Consider the following 24,916-nt stretch of genomic DNA (forward strand, 5'->3'; position numbering starts at 1 on the left):
CTACATCTGGCTCTCTGCTCGGCAGGGAACCTACTTCCCATCTCTCTCCGTCTGCTTCTCTGCCTGCTTGTGATCTCTGTCAAATAAATAAATAAATTCTTAAAAATAAGTCAAACAGGAATTAATATTAAGTGCCTACATTAAAGAGACATAACTTCCATCCCTTGTTTATACTTGGCTGTGTAAATATAAACTATGAATAGGACTAAACTCTGCTAGGGTATGGTAAGAACTATTTAAAAAATGAGGCAGTGCACCATTGTAGTTCTTGAGGAAAGATATCATGGAGACAAACCCAAAGCTATAAGATCTTGACCAGGTTACACCAAAGCCATGGTTTGTCAGAGTTCCCCAAAACCATCCTTAAATTTGATGATGTGCTAGGGCTTACAAAGGGAAAATGGTGGTTATGAAAGGATATAGTTTCATATCAGTGAGGAGAAAATTCACATAGGCTGAAAAGCAGGAAAACCCAGATGTGAGCTTCCACTGGAGTCACAGAGTAGTGCTTAATTCTCCCAGAAACAGTTTGTAAGAATACATGTGAAGTTAGCCATGGAATCTCACCTGAGCTTTGGTGTCCCTGGTTTTTACTGAGGGTCAGAAGCATAGGCATGGAGCAACTATGTGGTGTAATTGAGCTACTCCCTTTCAAGCCCCTCTAGAGGTCAAATTGATAGTGTGGTCCGGGGCACCTGGCAAACTTCTTTTCCCTATTGCCCTCCAGAGGAAACATCTTTAGATACTGTTTTTTTTCCTAATTGATTACCCCTATGACAGTTTAGAACCACAGATACATATACCCTGTGTATCTCTTTATGTGCTGTGTGTACATTTGTGCTTTATACATAAAAGGAGTAAGACTCTCCCCCCTCCATCAATTTTCACTTATTTGGGGCAATTTTATTCTGACCAAGTGTACATGTTTGAGTGTAAGTAACCACGTAAAAAAATTATATGAGGATATATAGTAGGAATTTTAACAGTGGAATGGAATGGGATAATAAATTTGATTAATCCAAAAAAGTTGAGAAAAGATGAAGCGAGTACTAAGTACAGATGGGACAGATAGAAAACCAAAATGGTAACAGACTTATTAAATCCTGTGAAAAGCACTTGAGGGGCGCCTGGGCGGCTCAGTGGGTTAAGCCTCTGCCTTCAGCTCGGGTCATGATCCCGGGGTCCTGGGATCAACTCCCGCTTCGGGCTCTCTGCTCATCGGGGAGCCTGCTTCCTCCTCTCTCTCTGCCTTCTTCTCTGCTTGCTTGTGATCTGTCAAATAAATAAAATCTTTTTTTAAAAAAAGCACTTTAAAGGTAAAAGGACTAAATACTCCAAACTAAAGACAGTGTCATATTGGAATTTTTTTTTTTTTAAAGCCATTTGCTGGGGCACCTGGGTGGCTCAGTGGGTTAAAGCCTCTGCCTTCAGCTCAGGTCATGATCCCAGGGTTCTGGGATCGAGCCCCGCATCGGGCTCTCTGCTCAACAGGGAGTCTGCTTCCTCCTCTCTTTCTGCTTGCCTCTCTGCCTACTTGTGATCTCTGTCTGTCAAATAAATAAATAAAATCTTTAAAAAAAAAAAACCATTTGCTATTTACAGTAAGAGAGGTGTTTTAAATAAAAGGATTCTGATATATTGAAGTTTAAAAAATAGAAAGGGGATGCCTGGGTGTCTCAGTTAAGTGTCTGCCTTTGGCTCAGGTCATAATCTCAGGGTCCTGGGATTAAGACCCACATTCGGCTCTCTGCTCATGGAGGAGCCTGCTTCACCCTCTCACTCTCCCCCGTGCCCTTTCTCTCAATAAAGTCTTTAAAAAGAAAAAATTAAAAAAAAATAATAGAGATATAGTAAACTAATACTGTGAGAAAGTTGGTAAAAGTATATTGGTATCTCCAAAGTACCTTTTGAAACCAGAGTGTTATGAATGATAAAGGAGCATATTTCATAATAGGATTATTTTTAGAGGAAGATAAAATATTTTGTTTTGACAGAAACATAACTTCAAAGTATATAAAGCAAACATTAATAAAATTAAGAAGAAAAAATACCAATCCGTTTTCATACTTGAAGATCACACCTCTTTCAGGGATATATACAACAAGGAGTTGGAGAGTCTGTGTGGGGCTTGCTAGGCTTGGTTAGTTCTGTTTTCTACTTTCTGTGGTAGCCAGGCAAGAGGTTCTAGTGTGGATGATGTCATTCCTCCTCAGCTCTAGAAGGTGTTGGAAGAGGGAGGAAGATCTGCCCAGGGCACGTGTGAGTGTCATAATTCCACGTCCAATCTACATCAACCAGATGGCGGACTGCCTAGAAACCTTTCTGCTGCACTGTCTCCCTACATCAATGCAGAAGGTCCCCTGCTCTGAATCCATTATTGGAGAACTCTGTTCCCAGAGGTCTGTCCGTTGTCCCTCTCATTGAATATATTTTGTGTGTGCATTCAGCAAGAGGAGTTTGAAAGCAGGAAGATAGAAGGAGAAAAAGAATTGCGTCAATTCAAGTAAATTTGGTAGCTGTAAGGCATGTTCAGTGTAATAGTCTCCTTTATCTCCTAGCTCTGGCTTCTTTGGAATCTGCTTCTCCCATCAGTGAACCACTGATGGACTTTTTCCTGCTGCTCCTTTTTTTTTTTTAATTGATGTATAATTGACATACCATACAATTAACCAGTATACTGTTGTGTTTTTTCAGTATATTCAGATATGTGCACATAGCGCCACAACCAATATTAGAACATTTTCATCACCCCAAAAAGAAACTCCTTACCCCTCTATTTTCCACCTCACACCTGAGCCCCCAGAAAACACTAATCTCTGTTTTTCTTTTTCTAGACTTTTCATATAAATGCAGTCACCTGATATGCTGTCTTTTGTGTCTGCTGTCTTTCACTTAACAGGTTTTCGAGGATCATGCATGTTGTAACACGTATCAGTGCTTCCTCCGCTTCATGGCCGAGTAACATTCCACTGTAGGGCTATACCACGTTACATTGATCCACTCATGATATTAAGGACATCTGGGTGTTTTACATCTTTTGATTATTATGAAAAATGCTGCAAAGAATATTGTGTTCGAGTTTTTGTGTAGATGTACATTTTTGTTTTTCTTTTCTGTATCCCCACCAGTTGAGTTGCTGTATCACGTGGTAACTCTTATTTTGAACATTTTGGAAAACTGCCAGGCTGTTTTCCAGAGTGTTAAAATTCCAGTCAACCTATGAGGGTTCTGATTTGCCCACATCCTCCCAAAACTTATCTTTTTTTTTTTTTTTTTTTTTTTTTAAAGATTTGAGAGAGCAGAGCAAGAGAGAGAGAACATGAGGTGAGAGAAGGGACAGAGGGAGAGGAAGAAGCAGACTTTCCACTGAGCAGGGAGCCTGACACAGGTCTTGATCCCAGGACCCTGGGATCATGACCCGAGCCAAAGGCAGACACTCAACTGACTGGGCCACCCAGGTTCCCCATCTGACTTTCTCTTTGTAGATAACCTAGTAAGGATAAAGTAATATCTCATTGTAGTGTTTTACTCTGCTAAAATATATTTAAATAAGATTTATCATATTAATCATTTTTTTAAAAGATTTATTTATTTGACAGAGAAAGAGAGAGATCACAAGTAGGCAGAGAGGCAGGCAGAGAGAGAGGAGGAAGCAGCCTTCCTGCTGAGCAGAGAGCCCGATGTGGGGGCTCGATCCCAGGACCTAAGATCATGACCTGAGCCAAAGGCAGAGGCTTAACCCACTGAGCCGCCCAGGCGCCCCTCTCCTTCATTATTCTGAACAACAATTTTGCCACATATAAAATCCTCAGTTGACTTTTTTAGCATTTTAATTTTTTTTTTTTTTTAAGTAGGCTCCAGACCTGAGCTGAGATCAAGAGTCAGAAGCTTGGGCGCCTGGGTGGCTCAGTGGGTTAGGCCTCTGCCTTCGGCTCGGGTCATGATCTCGGGGTCCTGGGATCGAGGCCCGCATCAGGCTCTCTGCTCGGCGGGGAGCCTGCTTCCCTCTCTCTCTGCCTGCCTCTCTGTCTACTTGAAATCTCTCTCTGTCAAATAAATAAATAATTTAAAAAAAAAAAAAGAGTCAGAAGCTTAACTTACTGAGTCACCCAGGTCCCTTTAATTTTTTTTTCTTTTTTCTTTTTTAAAGTAATGTCTGTGCCCCATGTGGGGCTTGAACTCACAATGGTAAGTTCAAGAGTTACATGTTCTATTGAGTCAGCCGCTGCCCTCATTTAGCATTTTAAGTGTATCATTCATGCCGTATGAATTTTGTTGAAAACTGGGAATTTGATAAAACTGTCTGAGTCTTTGCAGACTGGTGGGGTAGGCCTTCTCTTATTAGTAGGGCGTGTTCTGAGCCTTGTGTCAGCCTAGGGTGAAAACACAAGGTCTTCTTCGTCCCCCCCCCCCCCAACCCCAGGCATTTACTGTGCCTGTATCTGTGCTTTTTGCTCAGTGTTCCTCATACACCACCTGCTTAATTTCTAGAAGCACCTGGGTGGCACAGTCACTTAAGCATTCAACCTGGTTTCCCTTCAGGTTGTGATCTCTGGGTCCTGGGATTGAGCCCAGCATCAGGCTCTGCCCTCAGTTCAGAAGTCAGCTAAAGTTTCTCCCTCTCTCTTTATTTATTCCCTTAAATAAATAAATAAATCTTTTTAAAAATAGTAAATATCTTAATTTCTAAAGAATCTCACCCCATCTTCTGTGGGCCTTACAGGTTCTATTGCATTTCTCTCCCTGTGATCTTCTGCCCTAGACATCCACAGGTCTGCAGATTTTGTGAACCATGATGCCTGCCACTGACTTCTGTGGTCCGTTAGAGCGTAGCATCCGAACTGTGCCACCATTACCTGTCCGAACTCCAATTTAAGTAAAAGACAGAAAAGTCTAGTAGGCAGCCCAAAGACAAATTGGAATGTTGCAAATGAATTGTATTGCTACTTTCAGCCCAAAGGAGGGAACTGTGAAATAAGACAGTTCTTCCTGATCGTGCCAGCATTGGGGTAAGGGGAAGTAAAAGCCTCACAAAATTTCCTACTTCTAAAAAAAAAAAAAAAAATCCTACTTCTTCAGTGTGATTGAGCATTTACTTGTTGCTGTAGGTTTTAGATTTCTAAAACTCATATGAAAATTATTTTGGCCAATTCCCAGGATTTTGTTTTTAGTTTTTATTCTTTGATTCTATAAGGGAACATGGATCTGGAGATTCCAAGTCTGACATCCTGCTGCTGTTGCTCTTATTGCGGTTCTGATATGCCTTTTCCTGATCATGACTTTTAGAATTCTTTCCCATGTGCTTATGTTTATCTTCTTTGGAGAAATGTTTATTGAAATATTTTGCCAGGTACCTTTCTATTCTTGAATTGTAGGAGTGTTTACAAAATGTGGCTTTGATACACACAAATTTTCAGTTTTGATGAAGCCCAATTTTTCCTTTTCTCTTGTTGTATGTGCTTTGGTATCCTAAGAATCCATTGCCAAATTGAAGGTCATGATGATTTACTCCAATATTTTCTCCTAAGTTTTGTATTTTTAGGTTTACATTTGGGTCATTGATCAATCTTTAGTTAATTCTTATATATATAGTGAAAAATCACTGGGGCACCTGGGTGGCTCAGGAGTTAGGCATCTCTGATTTCAGCTCAGGTCATGATCTCAGTGTTTTGAGATTCAAGCTCCCCCAACAGCAGGGAGTCTGCTTGAGATGCTTGCTCTCCCTGTCCCTCTGTCCCCCACCCCCACCACAAATAAATAAATCTTAAATCAATTGACTAGAGAGACATGGGTTTAATTTCCAATTAGTTCTGTTCTGTTGATTAAAGTATCTGACTTTATGGCAATGTTCAGTTGCTTTGATTAGGTTGGAAAATGCTAGTCTTCCAATTTTTTGGGTTTTTTTCCAGACTGTTCTTGTTCTGAATCGCTTATAATTTCATATGAATTTAAAAGTCAGCATGTCAGTTTCTACAAAGAAGTCAACTGGGACTCTGATAAGGGTTACAACGAATGTGTAGATTGTTTTGAGGAATATTGCGATCTTACTGTCTAGTAGTCCAGTTCATAAACGTGGAATGACTTTCAACTTAAGTTCACGAGCGTTTTTTGTTTTTTTTTTAAAGTACACAGTTTGCATTTTTATTAAATATTTTTTTGGATACTGTTATAAATGGAATTTTTTTTTAAGATTTAGAGAGTACACACATGCACAAGTGTGAGTGGGAGTAAGGGACAGAGGGAGAAAAGAGTCTCAAGCAGACTTCCTGCTGAGTATGGAGCCCGAGGCAAGGCTTGATCCCACAACCCCAAGATCATGACCTGAGCTGAAATCAAGAGTCGGTCGCTTAACCAACTGAGCCACCCAGGCAATGTGGAATTATTTTCATTCAGGTTATTATTGCACTGTATAAAAATATAATTGATTTTTGCATATTTATTTGCATCATGTGGTCCTGCTGAGTTCTAACAGTGTTACAGTCAGTTTTATAGGGTTTTCTGTATACAGGGTCATGTCACCTATTAATAATGGAGATTATTTTCCTTCTATCTTTCCACTATTTTTTAAAAATTCTCTATTTGTCCTTGCTAGACCTAAAGAACAATGTTGATTAGAACAGGCAAGAGGAAACGGAGAAGTCCATCTGGGTTGCACAGTTGGTTGGGTGTCTAAATCTTGGTTTTGGCTCAGGTCGTGATATTGGGGTTGTGAGATCGAGCCTTCGGTGAGGCTCCGTGCTTAGCCAGAGTCTGCCTAAGATTCTCTCTCCCTCTGCTTCTCTCACTTGTATATACTCTTTCCTCTCAAATAAATAAATAAATAAATAATTTTTAAAAGATGCAATAAGATATATATATCCTCATCCTGCTCTGATATTAGGGGTAAGCATCAGTAAGTCTAATTGTAGCTGACAGTTTTATCATGTGGATGTAGTTCCCTTTTATTCCTAAATTCACTCTTTTGTCATGAAAGGGTTTTGGATTTTGTCAACTCCTTGTATTTCATGTATGAAGATGGTCATGTAGGGCTTTTTTTTATTATAGTGATATGATGTATTACAGTAGATTAACTATCTAATTTTTAATTCCAGGGATAAATCCCACTTAGTCATATGTTCCCAGATTCAGGTACTTTGTTTTGTTTAGATTTTTGCATCCATTTTCATAAAAGATATTAGTGATAGTTGCCCTTTTCTTGTAGTGTCTTTTTCTGATATTACTATCAAGTTAATATTGGCTTCACAAGATGAGTTGGGAAGTTTTCTTTCCTTTTCTCTCATTTTTAACATCTTGAAAAGTTTGTGAAGAATTAGTATTCTGCTTTAAATGTTTCATAGAATTTAACAGTGAAGCTGTGTAGACCTGAGCTTTTGTGGTTAGTTTTTTAAATAACTAATTCAATTTATTTGTTAGGAGATTATTCAAATATTCTGTCTTCATGAGTAAGTTTGAAAATTTGTGTGTTTCTATGAATTTATCCAGTTCATCTGGGTTTTCTGATTTCTTGTGTAATTGTTCATCTTATTCTGTTGTAATCAATTTTTATTTCTGTAAGGTTGGTAGTACTGTCCCCTCTTTCACTTACGATTATAGTAATGGGAGTCCTGTCTCTCTCTAGTCATTCTAGATTATCTAAACATTTGTGAACTTTTAAAAACTTTTCATAGAACTAGCTTTCAGTTTTATTTATTTTGGAGTATTTTTCCTATTTGATATCTTTAATCTTTTCCTAGTGACTTGAGGGAGGCTGGATTTGACCTACATATTTACTTTTAATTATATGCACTTCAAGCTTTAAAAGTTTTCTTCTAATCATTAATTGCACATCATAAATTTTGATATGTTGTGTTAGTCACAAGATATTTCCAGTTTCCCTTTTCATTTTTGATACATTATTTTGGAGTGTTTTGCTTAAATTCCACATGTTTTTGAGTTTCCCATTTTTCTGTTATTTCTAATTTTATTATGGATAGACAAAACTTTTTAAAAAAGATTTATTTGAGAGAGAGAACATTGTGTGTGAGCAGGAGAAGGTACGGAGGGAGGAAGAGAGAATCTCAGTCAGATTCCCAGCTGAGCACAGAGCCAGATGCAGGGCTCAGTCTCACAACCCTGAGATTATGACCTGAGCCAAAATCAAGAGTCAGCCACTTAAGTAACTGAGCCATCCAGGTGCCCCAATAAATAAATATTTAAAAAGTTAACTTTCTGTTTTGCCCCATCAGTCCAGTCAATTGTTGCTTCATGTTTTGGGGCCTTGTTTAAGGCATATTTGTTCACAGCTTTGTCTTTTTATAGGCAGACCCTTTTATCAACATATGAAAGGTTTGTCTTTTCTAAGACTTAAAGCCTGTTTGGCCTCATATTAGTGTAGCCCTCAAGCTCTTTGATGACTACTTGGATGCAATATACTTTTCCATCCTTTTATTTTCAACCTATTTATATACTTGGATTTGTCATCAGTTTGTTGTAGATTGAGTACAGTTACACCATATTTTCTATTCATCTGCCAATTTCTGCCTTTTAGTTGAAAAGTCTAATCCATTTACATTTAATAATGTAATGACTGAAGCCTTGCTTCTACCATTTTTCTACTGTTTTCTATGTACACTGTATCTTGCTTTATGTTCCATTGATTTTTTTTGTAGTTTACTATTTCACTCCTTTTTAATTTCCTATTCATTATACCAGCTGGTCATTTTCTTAGCATTTATCCTATAGATTTCAATTAAAAATTTGTATTTATGATGAACTAGTTTGAAATAAAACAGACTTCATTCAAGGGTCCCAAGACCACTCTCAGGTTCAATGATTTGCTAGAAGGATTCATGTCAGAAAAGCTGTTTACTCATTCCCCCCCCCCCCCATTAACAGGATACAGATTAAAATCATTAAGTGCCAGATATTCCAGGGACTAGAGATAATCTACCAGGAGCTGGTTAAGGGCCTACACTTTTGTTTGGAATGGGCAGGGCTTAAACATTTCAGACCTGTTGAGTCAAACCTTGCAATTTAATAGTATAGAAAAGTTTAGCTCCTGTAACTGCTCCAGCCTTCTTTTCCAATGCTGTTTTAGTTCCAGATTATATCTTTATACATTGTGTGCCCTTTAAATAGGTTTGTAACTACATTTTATGCAGGTCTTTAAAGACATTGGAAAAAAGGAGGAACAACAAACACAAAATATAATATTATTGGATTATATATTTGCCTTTTAGTTGCCTTCACCATTGTTCTTTATTTCTTTTAGCTTTACTGAGATATAATTGACATGTAACACATTAGTTTTAGGTGTACCACATGATTTAATTTATGTATATATTGCAAAGTGATTACCAAAATAAATTCCATTAACATCCATCACCTTCTTCTGAGAACTTTTTATTCTCCTGATAACTTCTAAGCTTTACCGTCTTAGCCACTTTCAAACATACAACACAGCATCAAGTATAATTACTATGCTATACATTAACATCCCATTGACTTACTTACTTTTATACTTGGAAATTTGTACATTCCTTGACCACGTTCATCCATTTTGCCCACCCACATCCCCTGTCCCCTACCCCTACTTCTGGAAACCACCACTATGTTGTATCTGTGAAGTTGTTTTGTATTTTAAAGATTTTATTTATTTATTTGACAGAGAGAGATCACAAGTAGGCAGAGAGGCAGGCAGAGAGAGAGGAGGAAGCAGGCTCCCCACGGAGCAGAGAGCCTGATGCGGGGCTCGATCCCAGGACCCTGAGATCATGACCTGAGCCGAAGGCAGCGGCTTAATCCACTGAGCCACCCAGGCGCCCCTTGTTTTGTATTTTAAATCTTAATTCCAGATATAAGGGAGATCATTGAGTATTTTCCTTTCTCTGACTTACTTCGGCTAGCATAATACCCTCGAGGCTAATCAATTGCAAATGGCATGATTTCCCTACTTTTTATGACAGAATACTACTCCATTCTGTGTACACACCAAATCTTCTTTAACCATTCATGCATCAGTGAACATTTAGTTTGTTTCCATACCTTGTGTGTTGTCCATAATGATGCAGTGAACGCAGGGGTGCAGAAATCTTTTCGAGAGCTTTCATTTCCTTCAGATAAATACCCAGAGGTGGAATTGCTTAGATCATATGGTTCTATTTTTAACTTTTTGAGGAACCTCCATAGTGTTTTCCATAGCAGCTGCACCAGTTTACATTCCCAGCAGTGCAGGAGGCTCCCTTTTCTTCGCATCTCACCAACACTTGTTATTGTCTTTTTGACGACAGCCATTCTGACAGGTATAAGGCAATATCTCATTGTGGTTTTGAATTGCATTTCTCTGATGATTAATGATATGCAGCACCTTTTCATGTATTTGTTTACAATTTGTATTTTGGGGGGAAAATATCTATTCAGATCCTCTGCCCATCTTTAACTGGATTGTGTCTTTTTTTATACTGAGTTGAGGAGTCCTTTATGTATTTTGGGTATTTAACCCCTTATGAGATACATGATTTGCACCTGTTTTTAGTGGTTGATCCAGAGCTTAATGTATACATTTAATGAGAACAGCTTTCCATATATACTAACATCCAAAGAGATAGGGAAGTGTTGTCTTTTAAAAAGTATGTGAACAAAAAGGGGACTTCCCCTGCACTGTTGGTGGGAATGCAAGCTGGTGCAGCCACTCTGGAAAACAGTATGGAGGGTCCTCAAAAAGGTGAAAATGGAGCTACCCTACGACCCAGCAATTGCACTACTGGGTATTTACCGTAAAGATACAAAGGTAGTGATATGAAGGGGACCTGCATCCCAATGCTTACAGCAGCAGTATCCACCATAGCCAAACTATGGAAAGAGTCCAGATGTCCACTGACAAATGAATGGATAAAGAAGATGTGGTATATATACACAATGGAATATTACACAGCCATCAAAAAAAACTTGCCATTTGCAGTGATGTGGATGGGACTAGAGGGTGTTATGCTGAGTGGAATAAGTCAGAGATGTATGATCTCATGGATATGTGGAAATTAGGAAATGAAACAGGATCGTAGGGGAAGAGAGGAAAAAATGAAACGACGAAACCAGAGAGGGAGACAACCATAAGAGACTCTTAATCATAGGAAACAATCTGAGGGTTGCTGGAAGTGGAGGGGTGGGGTGGAAGAATGAGATAACTGTGTGATGGACACTGAAGAGGGTATGTGATGTAATGAACACTGTGTATTATATAAGACTGATGAATTACAGGCCTGTACCTCTGAAACCAATAATATGTTAATTGAATTTAAATTTTTTCTTTAAAGTTTTTTAAAAAGTATAAGAACAGGGGCACCTGGGTGGCTCAGTGGGTTAAAGCCTCTGCCTTGGGCTTAGGTCATGATCCCAGGGTCCTGGGATCAAGCCCCGCATCGGGCTCCCTGCTCAGCAGGAAACCTGCTTCCTCCTTTATCTCTGCCTCTCTGCCTACTTGTGATCTGTCAGATAAAATCTTTTTAAAAAATAAGTATGAGAAGAAGAAAAGAAAGCCTGCATATGTCTATAGCTTTTGTTACATTAATCTTGTGTATAATTTTCAGTAAGCTCTACACCCAACATGGGGCTGGAACTCACAACCCCCAGATCAAAAGTCACATGCTATGCCTGAGCCAGCCAGGTGCCCTTTACTTACTGTTTATTGTTTTGATTTGATATCGTGGATTTGAAGTACCATTTATATTCATTTACTTAGCCCAATATGGCTTTGCTTTTACCTATCTCCTTTACATTATTAGTGGAAATATTATACTTTTATAAGTTACAGGCCCAACAGTACATTATTTTATACAGTTGATATTCAGAATGGTTGAGAAAGGTAAAAAAAATAAATAAATGTATATACTGCCTGTGAAAATCAAATACTCACCTCCAGTGAGTACTTTGTCTTCTCCTAATAGTCTTTTACCAAAATGTCCCTGTTTTTGAGAATGCCCTTAGGCTTGAACTTTTCCCTCATTACAAATGAAGTAATTTCCTTTGGAGAGGGATATAGAGCTCTTTTGTCTGTGGCCTGCTTCTCCCCCTGGACAAAATCCTGAGCCACAGATCTAGTACTGCAGTTAGGGGTATTAACATGCTTCACTCTGAGTCACACCTCTGCTTTTAAGAACCGAGTGCTTGGTAGATTGGCTGGGGGAGAGGGGCAGTAGTCAGGGGTTGCAGTTTGCTCTCGGCATGATCCACGATCCTCTCCCACGATCCAAGGCAGACAACTGAACCCCGGTATTCTTACCAGTGCCACATCCAGGGTATATAATACATTTTGTTTGTGGCTGCTAGACAGAAGAAAATCTATCTCTTCGCTGCATTTTCCTGAGCAATAGACAGGTGGGGGAAGGATGAGAAATGTTGATGTCCTGCTCCTCCATGGAGGATGGCCATCTATCTGGGAGCAAGAGTTGACGAGTGGTGAGGAAGCCTTGACTGTACCAGTATAGAGTATTTTTGTCACTAAGATGGGATGAACAAGGAAGGGTTTGGTTCAGATACTGCAGAATTTCAGCTTGTAATAAGTTTTAGTAGATTTTCTTGAACAAATGTTTTTTTCATTTACTATATATTTTTATATATAATTTTCACCAGTTTTGACAGAGGAACATGTCAACATTGTTCCTCACACTGTCATGGCAGAAATGGAATTCCCGGACCAATTCTTCACAGTTCTAAGCATGGACCATGTAAGTTGCTGAATCTGTCTCCTTTGTGAATATTTCCTTTTTCTGAACCTTCCTACCAAATAGAGCCCACCCCACATTCCCATAGTTTTTCACTTTCTAGTGAGAGTTGGAACCACACATAAGCAGTATAACTCCTATGTGCCTATCTATTCTTCAAATAATGTTCAGCACTCTTATGTGTTCATTCTTTTGTCAACAGCAACTAGAGTAGAAATAGAATCCCTAGATGGAAGCATTTACCATCCTTTTTCATATTCTTGGATAGAGAAAAAGATCAGATATATCCATTTGATTACATATGGGCAAACTGTACTTCTCCTGAAGAGACAGGAGTTTCCAAGTAGACTGGATTTGATCTTGACTGGTTTCTATCATGCATAGATGATTATAGACTTCCAGAATTAGAGAAGACCTTATCCAGTATAAATGTCTAAATACAATTAAGCGAGTATTTTTTTCACCAGACTATAGTCACTAAAAAGTACTTATTAAATCGTTTGTCATTGGAAGTAAAAATTCTGATCATATGTTAAATAATACTTAACATAGTGCTGAATTTGGGGCTGCAAAAAATTATAAAGTAGTGTTCTCATTTTCGAAGTTAGGTATTTCTAACTTCAAGGATGTAGAAACTCACCTTTATAGTTCATGCAGCAGGCATGTAGTATGGATGCAATGTGCATGAATACGCTTCGAAATTTAAAAAATCCATTTTCTGGAAATAAAATGAACTTACAAAGATATGTAGATAGTCCTATATCAGAGCACTAATTTCCTTACTTCTCATACCATAACCTTCTACCCCTGGCCTCCTGGTTTACTGTTTAGTCTACTTACCATAATGTAATTCTTTCCTTTTTTCTCAAAATATTTCCTTCAATTTCACCTATACATGGTTTGTTCTTTCAGGAGTTGGTGACATTCAGGGATGTGGTCATCAGCTTCTCTCCAGAGGAATGGGAATATCTAGATTCAGCTCAGAGGAACCTGTATTGGGATGTGATGATGGAGAACTATAGCAACTTGGTCTCACTGGGTAAGTTTATCTGCTTCATAGAATTTAGAATACGCTGTATTGAATATCAACTGCTTTTTAGTAAACCCAAGGCTATCTTTAAAGAAAATAGGTACATTTCTTCTTCCTGTTTCCAGAGGCACGGTTGAACTTTGAGTTGGAGAGGACACTCCTCCATTAAGCCTATTCATCCTTCTTCATGATGTCTGTATCTTCTCAGTCCCTTCATATTTCTACTTTCCCTGATACCCAGGGAGTTTAATTTGAATTTTAGAAGACATACAGCACATCCTTTGAGATAGTTCTTACATTGTGATTGAAAGTCAGAATTGCTATAAATGCTTTGCTATTTTCTATCCCACCTTCGTGAAGAATAGCTAAGAACCTGTGTCCTGATTTGTTATGATTATTAAAAGAATCTACATAATTTGTATGTTAGATGGATAAACAGAATTCATGTTCATTGCCTCACATATGCTGTCTTATACCTGTGCTGTGTTTAAAGAACGTTGTATTTAACATTGTCAGTATTCCAGCAAGATCTCTTAATGTTTTAGAAAGCTACCTGTTTTCCTGTCAGATCACATAGTTCTTGCCAGGTATCAGGCCCTGTTCTGAGCACTTTTAATCTATTGAATCTTAATTCCTCATCAGCTCTATGCATGAATATTTGTATTATTTTGCTAAGATAAAGAGTATTTAGGCAGCTTCTCCGGGGTTACACAGTTCATCAGTGTCAAAAGGAGGTTTTCTTTTTCTAAGATTTTATTTATTTATTTGACAGGCAGAGATCACGAGGCAGGCAGAGAGAGAGGAAGGGAAGCTGGCTCCCTGCTGAGCAGACAGCCCGATTCGGGGCTCCATCCCAGGACCCTGGGATCATGACCCAAGCCGAAGGCAGAGGCTTTAACCTACTGAGCCACCCAGGCGCCCCCAAAGGAGGTTTTCTACCCAAAGAGTCTGACGCAAAAGCTGATGTTGTTAACTGATACAATACATTGCCTCACAAGACAAAGAGTTGAAATGGGTTTGAGTAAAGAACTCTGTATACTTTGTAATTCTGTGGTCACTCTAAGGTGAATGGTTTTTCAGTCTCCTCACATTTTTTTCTCTGAAATCTATCCGTATTACTTCAACTTCATTTCATCAAAACTTAACCAATTCTCTTAAGTGTTTTATATAATTGTAGTTCTTTTTTTAATCCTTTAGGTTACATTTCTTTGTTGTAAGCAGAGTGTTCCATTTTTAAGCCATTTCTGATCACTTTACTGCAGGAAGGGAAGTTGTTCTGGAGGGTTGGGAGGGATAGGACAAGAACAGAGGGTCAGGTGAGTGAGGGCTGGTAAGAGAGGAAAAGCTATCACCAGAATAAAAAGCCCAGGTTTTCTGGGAAGAAGTGGGTCCCTGTGATGTTTTTGGAAAACTCCATTTAAAGCCCTATGGAAAAAAGTTCAACACTTGAGGAAGCCAATTAAGATCTTCCCCAAGCACAACCAATGTTTTTTCCATGTTGCTGTTTGGATTTATATAAATTCTCAACAAAAACCATGTGTACACTGAGATAAATACTGTGGTAGCCCCATCAGTACGAGGTGAGAAAAATGGATAGTTATTATGGAATTGACTCACTAGTGAGATGTATAATAAACAGGAAAACAAATAATTAGGAAATGTATCCCATACAGTGATAAGTGCTATAAAGAAAGGTAAAAATAACAGCAAAGGAATAAAGAATGAGGGAGAAAGTGAATTCACACATTATGGTCAGAAGGCAATCTCCGGGGGCGCCTGGGTGGCTCAGTGGATTAAGCCGCTGCCTTCGGCTCAGGTCATGATCTCAGGGTCCTGGGATCAAGTCCCGCATCGGGCTCTCTGCTCCACAGGGAGCCTGCTTCCTCCTCTCTCTCTGCCTGCCTCTCTGCCTACTTGTGATCTGTCAAATAAATAAAATCTTAAAAAAAAAAAAAAAAAGGCAATCTCCGTGAGTGGCACTTGGGTGGTTCAGTTGGTTAAGCATCCTACTCTTGATCTCAGCTCATGTTTGGATCTCAGGGTTGTGAGTTCAAGCACTGCGGTGACCTACTTAAAGAAAAAAAGAAATCTCTGTGATCTTAGTTTGTCATTCTATGGATATATAGTTCCTTATTAAAAATTTGCATAATGATTTTTACAATTAAAAATTTTCATTCATCGTGCGCCTGGGTGGCTCAGTGGGTTAAAGCCTCTGCCTTGGGCTCAGGTCATGATCTCAGGCTTCTGGGATCGAGCCCCACATCAGGCTCTCTGCTCAGCAGGGAGCCTGCCTCCCCTGCCCCTCCCCCCCCAACCTCTCTGCCTACTTGTGATCTCTGTCAAATAAACAAAATCTTTAAAAAAATTTTTATTTATATCCATGTTTTCTTCTATCATTCCTTCTGCACTTATTAGTTGCCCTGTTGTTCTGTTACCAGCAAGAGTGTTTATGTTCTTCCTATGATTGTAAACTAATTAGCTACTTAAAAATGGTGCATCTAAAATTTTCTGACTTTCTCTTGTTTGTGTCTCATTATGAAATTACTGTTTCTTTATTGGTTCAGTTTATTTTAGCTCACCAGTCTTAATTCGTAATGCCCAGTTGCATGGCTATTTCTTTTTTTTTTTTTTTTCACTTTTTTTTCTTTTCAGCATAACAGTATTCATTGTTTTTGCACCACACCCAGTGCTCCATGCAATACGTGCCCTCCCTATTACCCACCACCTGGTTCCCCAACCTCCCACCCCCTGCCCCTTCAAAACCCTCAGGTTGTTTTTCAGAGTCCATAGTCTCTCATGGTTCATCTTCCCTTCCAATTTCCCTCAACTCCCTTCTCTCCATCTCCCCATGTCCTCCATGTTCTTTGTTATGCTCCACAAATATGTGAAACCATATGATACTTGACTCTCTCTGCTTGACTTATTTCACTCAGCATAATCTCTTCCAGTCCCGTCCATGTTGCTACAAAAGTTGGGTATTCATCCTTTCTGATGGAGGCATAATACTCCATCGTGTATATGGACCACATCTTCCTTATCCATTTGTTGAAGGGCATCTTGGTTCTTTCCACAGTTTGGCGACCGTGGCCATTGCTGCTATAAACATTGGGGTACAGATGGCCCTTCTTTTCACTACATCTGTATCTTTGGGGTAAATACCCAGTAGTGCAATTGCAGGGTCCTAGGGAAGCTCTATTTTTAATTTCTTGAGAAATCTCCACACTGTTCTCCAAAGTGGCTGCACCAACTTGCATTCCCACCAACAGTGGAAGAGGGTTCCCCTTTCTCCACATCCTTTCCAACACACAGTGTTTCCTGTCTTGCTAATTTTGGCCATTCTAACTGGCGTAAGGTGATATCTCAGTGTGGTTTTGATATGTATGGCTATTTCTTATGATTTTCGTATATCTCTGACTCAGTTTTTTTTTTTTTTTTTAAGGTTTTATTTATTTGAGAGAGAGAGCGCACAAGACGGGGGAAGGTCAGAGGGAGCCTGATGTGGGACTCAATCCTGGGACTCTGGGATCATGACCTGAGCCAAAGACAGTCACCCAACCAACTGAGCCACCCAGGCACCCTGACTCAGTACTTTAATCTTGAAATTTATTCTTGGTTTTTGAGACTTTCCCAGGCCCACTCTATACCTTCCCTATCCCAGACCAGATACCCGAATTGGTAAAAAGTGTATTGTTCTGGTCTAAGTTTTGTAGTTTCTGTTGTATTTTAAATGTAAGGAGGGCACCTCCTTACCCTAGGAGGGCATCTGATGACTCAGTAATTGAGCATCTGCCTTTGGCTCAGGTCATGATCTCGGGGCCTGGGATCAAGCTCCTGCATTGGGCTCCCTGCTCAGCCGGGAGTCCTACTTCTCCCTCTCCCCCTGCTTGTGTTCCCTCTCTTGCTGTGCCTCTGTCAAATAAATAAAATCTTTTAAAAATATATCAATACTAAGTATTTATTTTACTTATTTACTTAACATATTTTAGTTACATAAAGGTTTTTTCCCCTTTGATTTTTGTATTGTCAGATGGTGGTCTCCCTTATCTCCTCCAGGTGTTTTGTGTGTCCAGTTAAAGCAATGTCCCCATGCCTTCCATCCTCACACCGCAGTAGTGTGTATATATTCAGATTTCTTGCTTTCTGTCACAATAATCCAGGGCACATTCCCTTCCCTATACCAGATCATGACTCGAATCTTTTAGAAGCCCTAGCTTGTTGGTTGTTTTACTACCACAACCTGAGCAATAGGCATGCTTTTGATTTTTTATTTCATGAGAGGTGAGTCAGTTTTCTGTCTCGCAACTTGGTCTTTTTCAATTTTTTTTTTGGCTTCTGGGGTTTCTAATATCTATTTACCTAGAAAATAATTCACCCTAAGACAACATTTTCAAATTGATTAGCATAGCAGTCTTAAAACAGTTTAGAAAATACCTTCCCTGGTGGTTTTGTCATTTTTAATATTTTTTTACTTACTTTTATAGGATTTCTAGCTACATCTGATTCTGTATTTATTGAATTCCCCCTTCACCTTTTCTTAGCTCACTATGTTGTTTCCCATCTTCTTGATTGGGATGTATACATTATGTTAATAAGGAAAAATGAAAATAAGTAAACATTTAAATCCTCACTTTTTGTGTGACCGATGACGACTTCCATAGACTTTAGAATATGTAATACAGTTGACCCTTAACAGCACAGGTTTGAACTGTGTGGGTCCACTTTCACGTGAATTTTTTGATTAAGTTAGTACAGTATGTGAATGTATTTTTTTTCTTTCTTTTTTTTTTAAGATTATATTGATTTGACAGAGCACACAAGCAAGGGGTGCAGCAGGCAGAGGGAGAGGAAGAAGCAGGCTCTCCCCGGGCTAGGGAGTCAGATGCAGGGCTTGATCCCATCCTGGGATCAACCAACTGAACCACCCAGGTGCCCTTCTTACATTTTTAACATTTTCTTTTCTTTAGCTTACTTTATTGTATGAGTACAAGTATATAATATATAAGCATATAAAATATGTATTAATCAACTATTTGTTCTTGGAAAGGTGTCCTCTGTCAATAGTAGGCTATTAATAGTTTGGGGTGAGTCAAAAGTTATATAATGATTTTTGATTGTGCAGGGCATTGGCACCCTAACCCCAGTTTCGGGGGTCAGCTGCATTTTCAATGTGGTCATTCTCTGAAATTATTGTAATTTCAGTTACATTTCCACATTTGGTGGAAAGTCTTTTCATTTTTAGGAAGAAGCACATTTTGATTTACTGACACTGGCATTCATTTATAATTTTATTATTCTAATCAAATAATGGTTGCATTATTATACCTTTGTTACTTATAATTCAGTCACAGGAAGTTATTTTTGTCCTGCATCATCCAATATTTATCATTCATTTTGGATTTTCCTCCGGTTATCTCATCTCATTGCCAGTCTCTAGACACTGTTCAACAAATTTTTTTACAGAGTTCCTTCCATTCTTGCTCACCTGTACCACCTTTTCCACATCATTCTATCAGTTTCTTCCCTTTTCAGAATTGCACAAGCCTTATGGTATGATTTATACCTACTATAATATCTAAAATACTCTGAAACTGCCTTGCAGAGTATAACAATGGTTGACTTTGAGTACAGGAAAATGAAAGAGCATGAAGGAAACATTTAAATACAGACTAGGATGTCAGTAGGATAGATGTGTGATAGTGAAAAAGCTAATGAACAGTAAATAAAATTCTTCATCTTTATTGACATGTGGGGTAAAGAAAATCATGGTTATGCAGAGCAGGAAATTAACAGCAGTGATGGAGACAGTATATGTAAGTAAAGAGTCAATTAGAAAAATATCGTTCATAAACACTCCCTACTCATGTGTGTGAATATAAATCACTGCAGTGTAGTGTGAGGGTTGGAAGGCATGGAGACAAATGACTGCATTATTCTTATATGTACATAACTTTTTTTTTTTAAGATTTTATTTGGGAGAGAGAGGGAGAGAGCACGACAGAGCACAAGCTGGGAGGAGAGGGAGAAGCCGGCTCCTCACTGAGCAAGGAGCCTGATGCGAACTCGATCCCAGGATGCTGGGATCATGTCCTGAGCCAAGGGAAGACCCTTAACCAACTGAGCCATCCAGATGCCCCTGTACATAATTGTTTTGATGATCAATTGTGTTACCCAGTGACTGATCTTTATAGTATTTTCTTTTTGTCTTATTTAGATTCTTTTCATTCAGTGACTTAATTTCCCTATAATTATCAACTTGTCCTTGGGGCTTGTTATTCAGTGGCATATAATGATTACATCTCTCCATTTGGAATTTAAGGAATAAGGCTAAACAGCCTAACAACAGAAAATTACCAAATACACAACTGAAAAATGAAGAATGTGAGGGCATGCAGCTAGATACTGGAACAAAAACCTAAATATGAACTTAGAGTCAGTTAGGACCTCATTTCTGAGGGTAGTAACTTTTAGATCTGAATAATAAAATGTGGGTGGTATATAAAGAACCCATTTCTGAGCAATGAAACATCTGTGTGTGGAAATTACGTTTTAAGAGGTCAGAAAAAGATTAGGTGAAAGGGGATAATGGATTAAGATGAGGTCTTGGGATCGAGCCCCGCATCGGGCTCTCTGCTTGGCGGGGAGCCTGCTTCCACCTCTCTCTCTCTCTGCCTGCCTCTCTCCCTACTTGTGATCTCTATCTGTCAAATAAATAAATAAAATCTTAAAAAAAAAAAAAGATGAGGTCTTAAAAGCACCTTGTTTCCACAGTAAGTATTTGGATTCTACTGTTTAAAAAAAAACAAAAACAAAAAACATACCTGGGGTGCCTGGGTGGCTCAGTCAGGTAAGTGTCTGACACTTGATCTCAGTTCAGGTCTTGATCACAGGGTCAGGCATTCAGGTCCTGCACTCGGCTCCACGTTGGGCTTGGAGCCTACTGAAAACAAACAAACAAAAACCCCAAATTGCTAGTTTGTATTGATTATCAAATGTGATCTGCATTAGCTATATCTGTACATGATATTGACTCGTTCTACATCTTTAGATATTGATCAGTTTACCAGATTGGTTCCCAAATGTTAGCACTCTCAATGAGCTTACTAAGTGACAATCAACACCTAAATAACAGACCCACTGACTTTATCTGTTTCCCTTATCACAAACGTCACAATTTTACATTGTGCTTTCATTATTCTGATTTTTCTTAAAACTTCATTGAGGTATTTTAATCACTCGCATCACTTGTATTGTTTGTATTCAGTTTTTCTCCTCTGCATTACATAAATGTTTCATTTTTATGGCACACGAAAACAAAAATTGTGTTTCTTTTCCACTCTCTTTCAGATTTGGAGTCCAACTATGACATGAAGTGTTCGTCTACTAGACAGGACATTACTGAAAACAGTGGGTCTCAGTGCAAAGTAACAGAAAGTAAATTCATTGGTCTCGAGAGCTCCACTTTCAGAACTGACCGGCAAAGCAAAGGCAAGTCTGAAGTACAAAGACCTGAAGTGGGATATTTCAGTCAAATGAAAATCAACTGTGAAAAAGTGCCCAATTACAAACATCATAAGTCTCTTGTATCACATCAGACAACTCATGATAGCAGAAACTCCCATGCATATAAAGAATATGGGAAGGTCCTTAGCTGTGACTTAAATTTTGATGAATATGAGAGAATCCATACTGGTGAGAAAACATATCAATATAATGCATATTGGAAGACCTTTGGAGATGACCCACATGTGAAACCTTGTAAATATATGGAATCCGAGAATGCATTTAGTTTTTATGAAGACCTTAGTATACAGAAAATGCATGATGATCAGAAGTGCTATAAATGTAAGAAATATGAAAGGACCATTAGAAGAGTTGAAGAAATACCTCCACTTCAAGTAATTCATGATGCTGAGAAACCCTATGAATGCACTTTATGTGGTAAATCCTTTAGAGTGCATACACAACTTACTCGACATCAGAAAATCCATACTGATGAGAAACCTTACAAATGTATGGAATGTGGCAAGGACTTTAGGTTCCATTCCCAGCTAACTGAACATCAGAGAATTCATACTGGTGAGAAACCATACAAATGTATGCAGTGTGAGAAAGTCTTCAGAATTAGTTCACAGCTTATTGAACATCAGAGAATTCATACAGGTGAGAAGCCTTATGCATGTAAAGAATGTGGGAAGACCTTTGGAGTCTGTAGAGAACTTGCTCGACATCAGAGAATTCATACCGGAAAGAAACCCTATGAATGCAAGGCATGTGGAAAGGTCTTTAGAAACAGTTCATCGCTGACTAGACATCAGAGAATTCATACTGGTGAGAAACCCTATAAATGCAAGGAATGTGGAAAGGCTTTTGGAGTAGGCAGTGAACTTACTCGACATCAGAGAATTCACAGTGGTCAGAAACCTTATGAATGTAAAGAGTGTGGAAAGTTCTTTAGACTTACTTCAGCACTTATTCAACATCAGAGGATTCACAGTGGTGAGAAACCTTACGAATGTAAGGTGTGTGGGAAGGCTTTTAGGCATAGTTCAGCCCTTACTGAACATCAGAGAATTCATACTGGAGAGAAACCTTATGAATGCAAGGCCTGTGGGAAGGCCTTTAGACATAGTTCCTCCTTTACAAAACATCAGAGAATTCATACTGGTAAGAAACCCTATGAATGTCAGGAATGTGGGAATGCCTTTAGTGTGGGTAAGCACCTTACTTGACAAAAAAAACGTTGTACTGGTTTTTTGTCTTTTGAATGAAAGACTTTGCTTCTGAGTTTCACTAGAGAAGTCCATGCATTGTAATAAGAAGTAATCAAGGGGATTATGTTGCTCTTATTGTTTCCAGACTTCCTGGCAACTCAGAATTACTCAGTGACAGGTGATGTATACTTTTTTTGTTAGATATTGCCAAATACTTGTTTTTATTTCTCCTTTTTATATCAGTTAACATTCTGAATATCTGTTTAGATAGGATGATCCCTATTCATTTCTGATAATTAGTGAAACACATTTTCCACACCTATTAATTAGAGTCAATTTCACATGAATTTCCTTTCCAGAAATGTTTTGTTTACAGTTACTTTTCATGTTTGTGTTCTTTTGTCTATTCATTGTTTTTGGCTTATTAATTTGTAATATTATTTAAATAAATCTTTTGCATTCTAACTTTTTGTTACATATGATGTACTTTTCTTCCTCCAGAGAGTTAAAACTTCTAGTCCCATACTATGTATGTGGTTTTTTTAAGATTTATTTGACAGGCAGAGAGGCAGGTTGAGAGAGAGGGGGAAGCCGGCTCCCCGCTGAGAAGAGAGCCCAATTCGGGGCTTGGTCCTAGGACCCTGAAATCATGACCCGAGCTGAAGGTAGAGGCTTAACCCATTGAACCACCCAGGTGCCCCTGTGTATGTGGTTTTAAAGTCTTATGGCCCTGCCTGATATTTTTGTAGATTTGTTTTTAATTTCCTATTGTTTTTAATGTTAGATAAGTAATTTCCTTTCCATTGCCATCAAGTGATTGATTTCTTTTAAAATTTCTGTTTTGGGGGCGCCTGGGTGGCTCAGTGGGTTAAAGCCTCTCCCTTCAGCTCAGGTCGTGATCCCAGGGTCCTGGGATAGAGCCTTGCATCAGGCTCTCTGCTCGGTGGGGAGCCTGCTTCCCCCGCTTCTCTCTCTGCCTGCCTCTTTGCCTACTTGTGATCTTTCTCTGTTAGGTGGATAAATAAAATCTTTAAAAAAAAAGTTCTGTTTTGACATGACAGAATTGCCTAACTACCTACCACAACACAATTCCTTTAAAGAGCCTTTTGATCTCTAGGCAGTACCAAAGGGCATCCAAAGGGGCACTTTTAAATTTTTTGTAAAATTTACTAAGACATTCGTATCTGTCTCTTAAGATCTATTAGAGGAGGAGAAAATCTACAGCTATTGTAATGATTATAAACTTAGTAAACTTACATTTGGAGGATCTACAACCCTATTACCATGGCTTCAACTGGGTTTTGTATATTTATACTTTTTCCCTGTTAGTGTTGCCTTGCTGGGTTGTGGCAGCTTAACAATCAACAGAATTTTGATTTTAGAAAGGAAAGGAAAGCAAAAGAAAAAAATTAGTGAAGATAAAATTGCAATTCTTAATTGTCCATCATCTCTTTTTAGTCAGGAGAGTTGACCTGGTTATGCAATTAATGTTAATTATGAGCCACTGGTTATTAGATGTTTATAAGAAAATTTGCCTATTGTTAGATACAGTTTTGTCACCATTAGGGAGATTTTAGTTTTTCAAACTGGTCTTCCCCACAATTTTTGGACTCTTAAGGTTTTGCATGACCCAGCAATATTCTTATTGGATATACTCATTGTTTTGCTTTAAATATTCCTAATTGTTATTTTATTTAAATTAGCAATTTAAAAAAATATATACTTAGGGGTGCCTGGGTGGCTCAGTTAGTTAAGCATCTGCCTTTGGCTCAGGTCATGATCTCAGGGTCCTGGGATTGGGCTCCTTGCTCAGTGGAGAATCTGTTTCTCCTCCTCCCCAGTGCTTTCTCTCTTTTTACTCTTTCTCAAGTAAGTAAATAAAATATTTAAACTATATATATAAATATAATATGTAAACTATAAATATTTAAACTGTATAGATACACACACACACACACACATACATGTATACATAAAGTACGTGTGTATACACATACATACACACACATTTGGCAGATATGCTACAAAATAAGAATGAGTCTCTGTTGTTAATCTTTTTATTAGGATATATGCTATTTAATGTCTTCAAATAGTTCAACTCTATTTTTTTTTTTAAGATTTAAAAATAAAATTTACTCATGAGAGACAGAGGCAAAGGGGAAGCAGGCTCCCCCATGGAGCAGGGAGCCTAATGTGGGACTTGATCCCAGGACCCTAGGATCATGGCCTGAGCTAAGGGCAGATGCTTAATGGACTGAGCCACCCAGGCACCAGTTCAACTCTATTCTATTACAGTCCTATTTACTGGGCTATAATGTGATCACACTGCTGATTTGCTCTTTGATCCCAATATTTGGTTATTCTGAGTTACCATCAATGCTGATTACTTTCTCTGTTATTGTTAATACTTTAGAACTACTTGCCTTACACGCCTTTGTGTATAATTTTCCTTTTCGCTGACCTGAACAAATTACATA

The 24,916-nt window shown here is 38.5% G+C and overlaps 1 protein-coding gene across 1 annotated transcript in view; it reads left to right on the forward strand.

Moving 5' to 3' along the window:
* LOC123931579 (zinc finger protein 529-like) overlaps positions 1–24,916 on the forward strand; it is a 117,973-nt gene that overhangs the window by 36,141 nt on the left and 56,916 nt on the right. The window contains 3 exon segments of the mRNA XM_045988920.1: positions 12,607–12,701; positions 13,611–13,737; positions 21,073–22,467. Of these exon segments, the coding sequence (XP_045844876.1) occupies positions 12,648–12,701; positions 13,611–13,737; positions 21,073–22,467 (1,576 nt within the window). The 5' untranslated portion in view covers positions 12,607–12,647.

This window comes from Meles meles, chromosome 19 (genome assembly GCF_922984935.1).
Source record: "Meles meles chromosome 19, mMelMel3.1 paternal haplotype, whole genome shotgun sequence".
Classification (NCBI taxonomy): Eukaryota; Metazoa; Chordata; class Mammalia; order Carnivora; family Mustelidae; genus Meles; species Meles meles.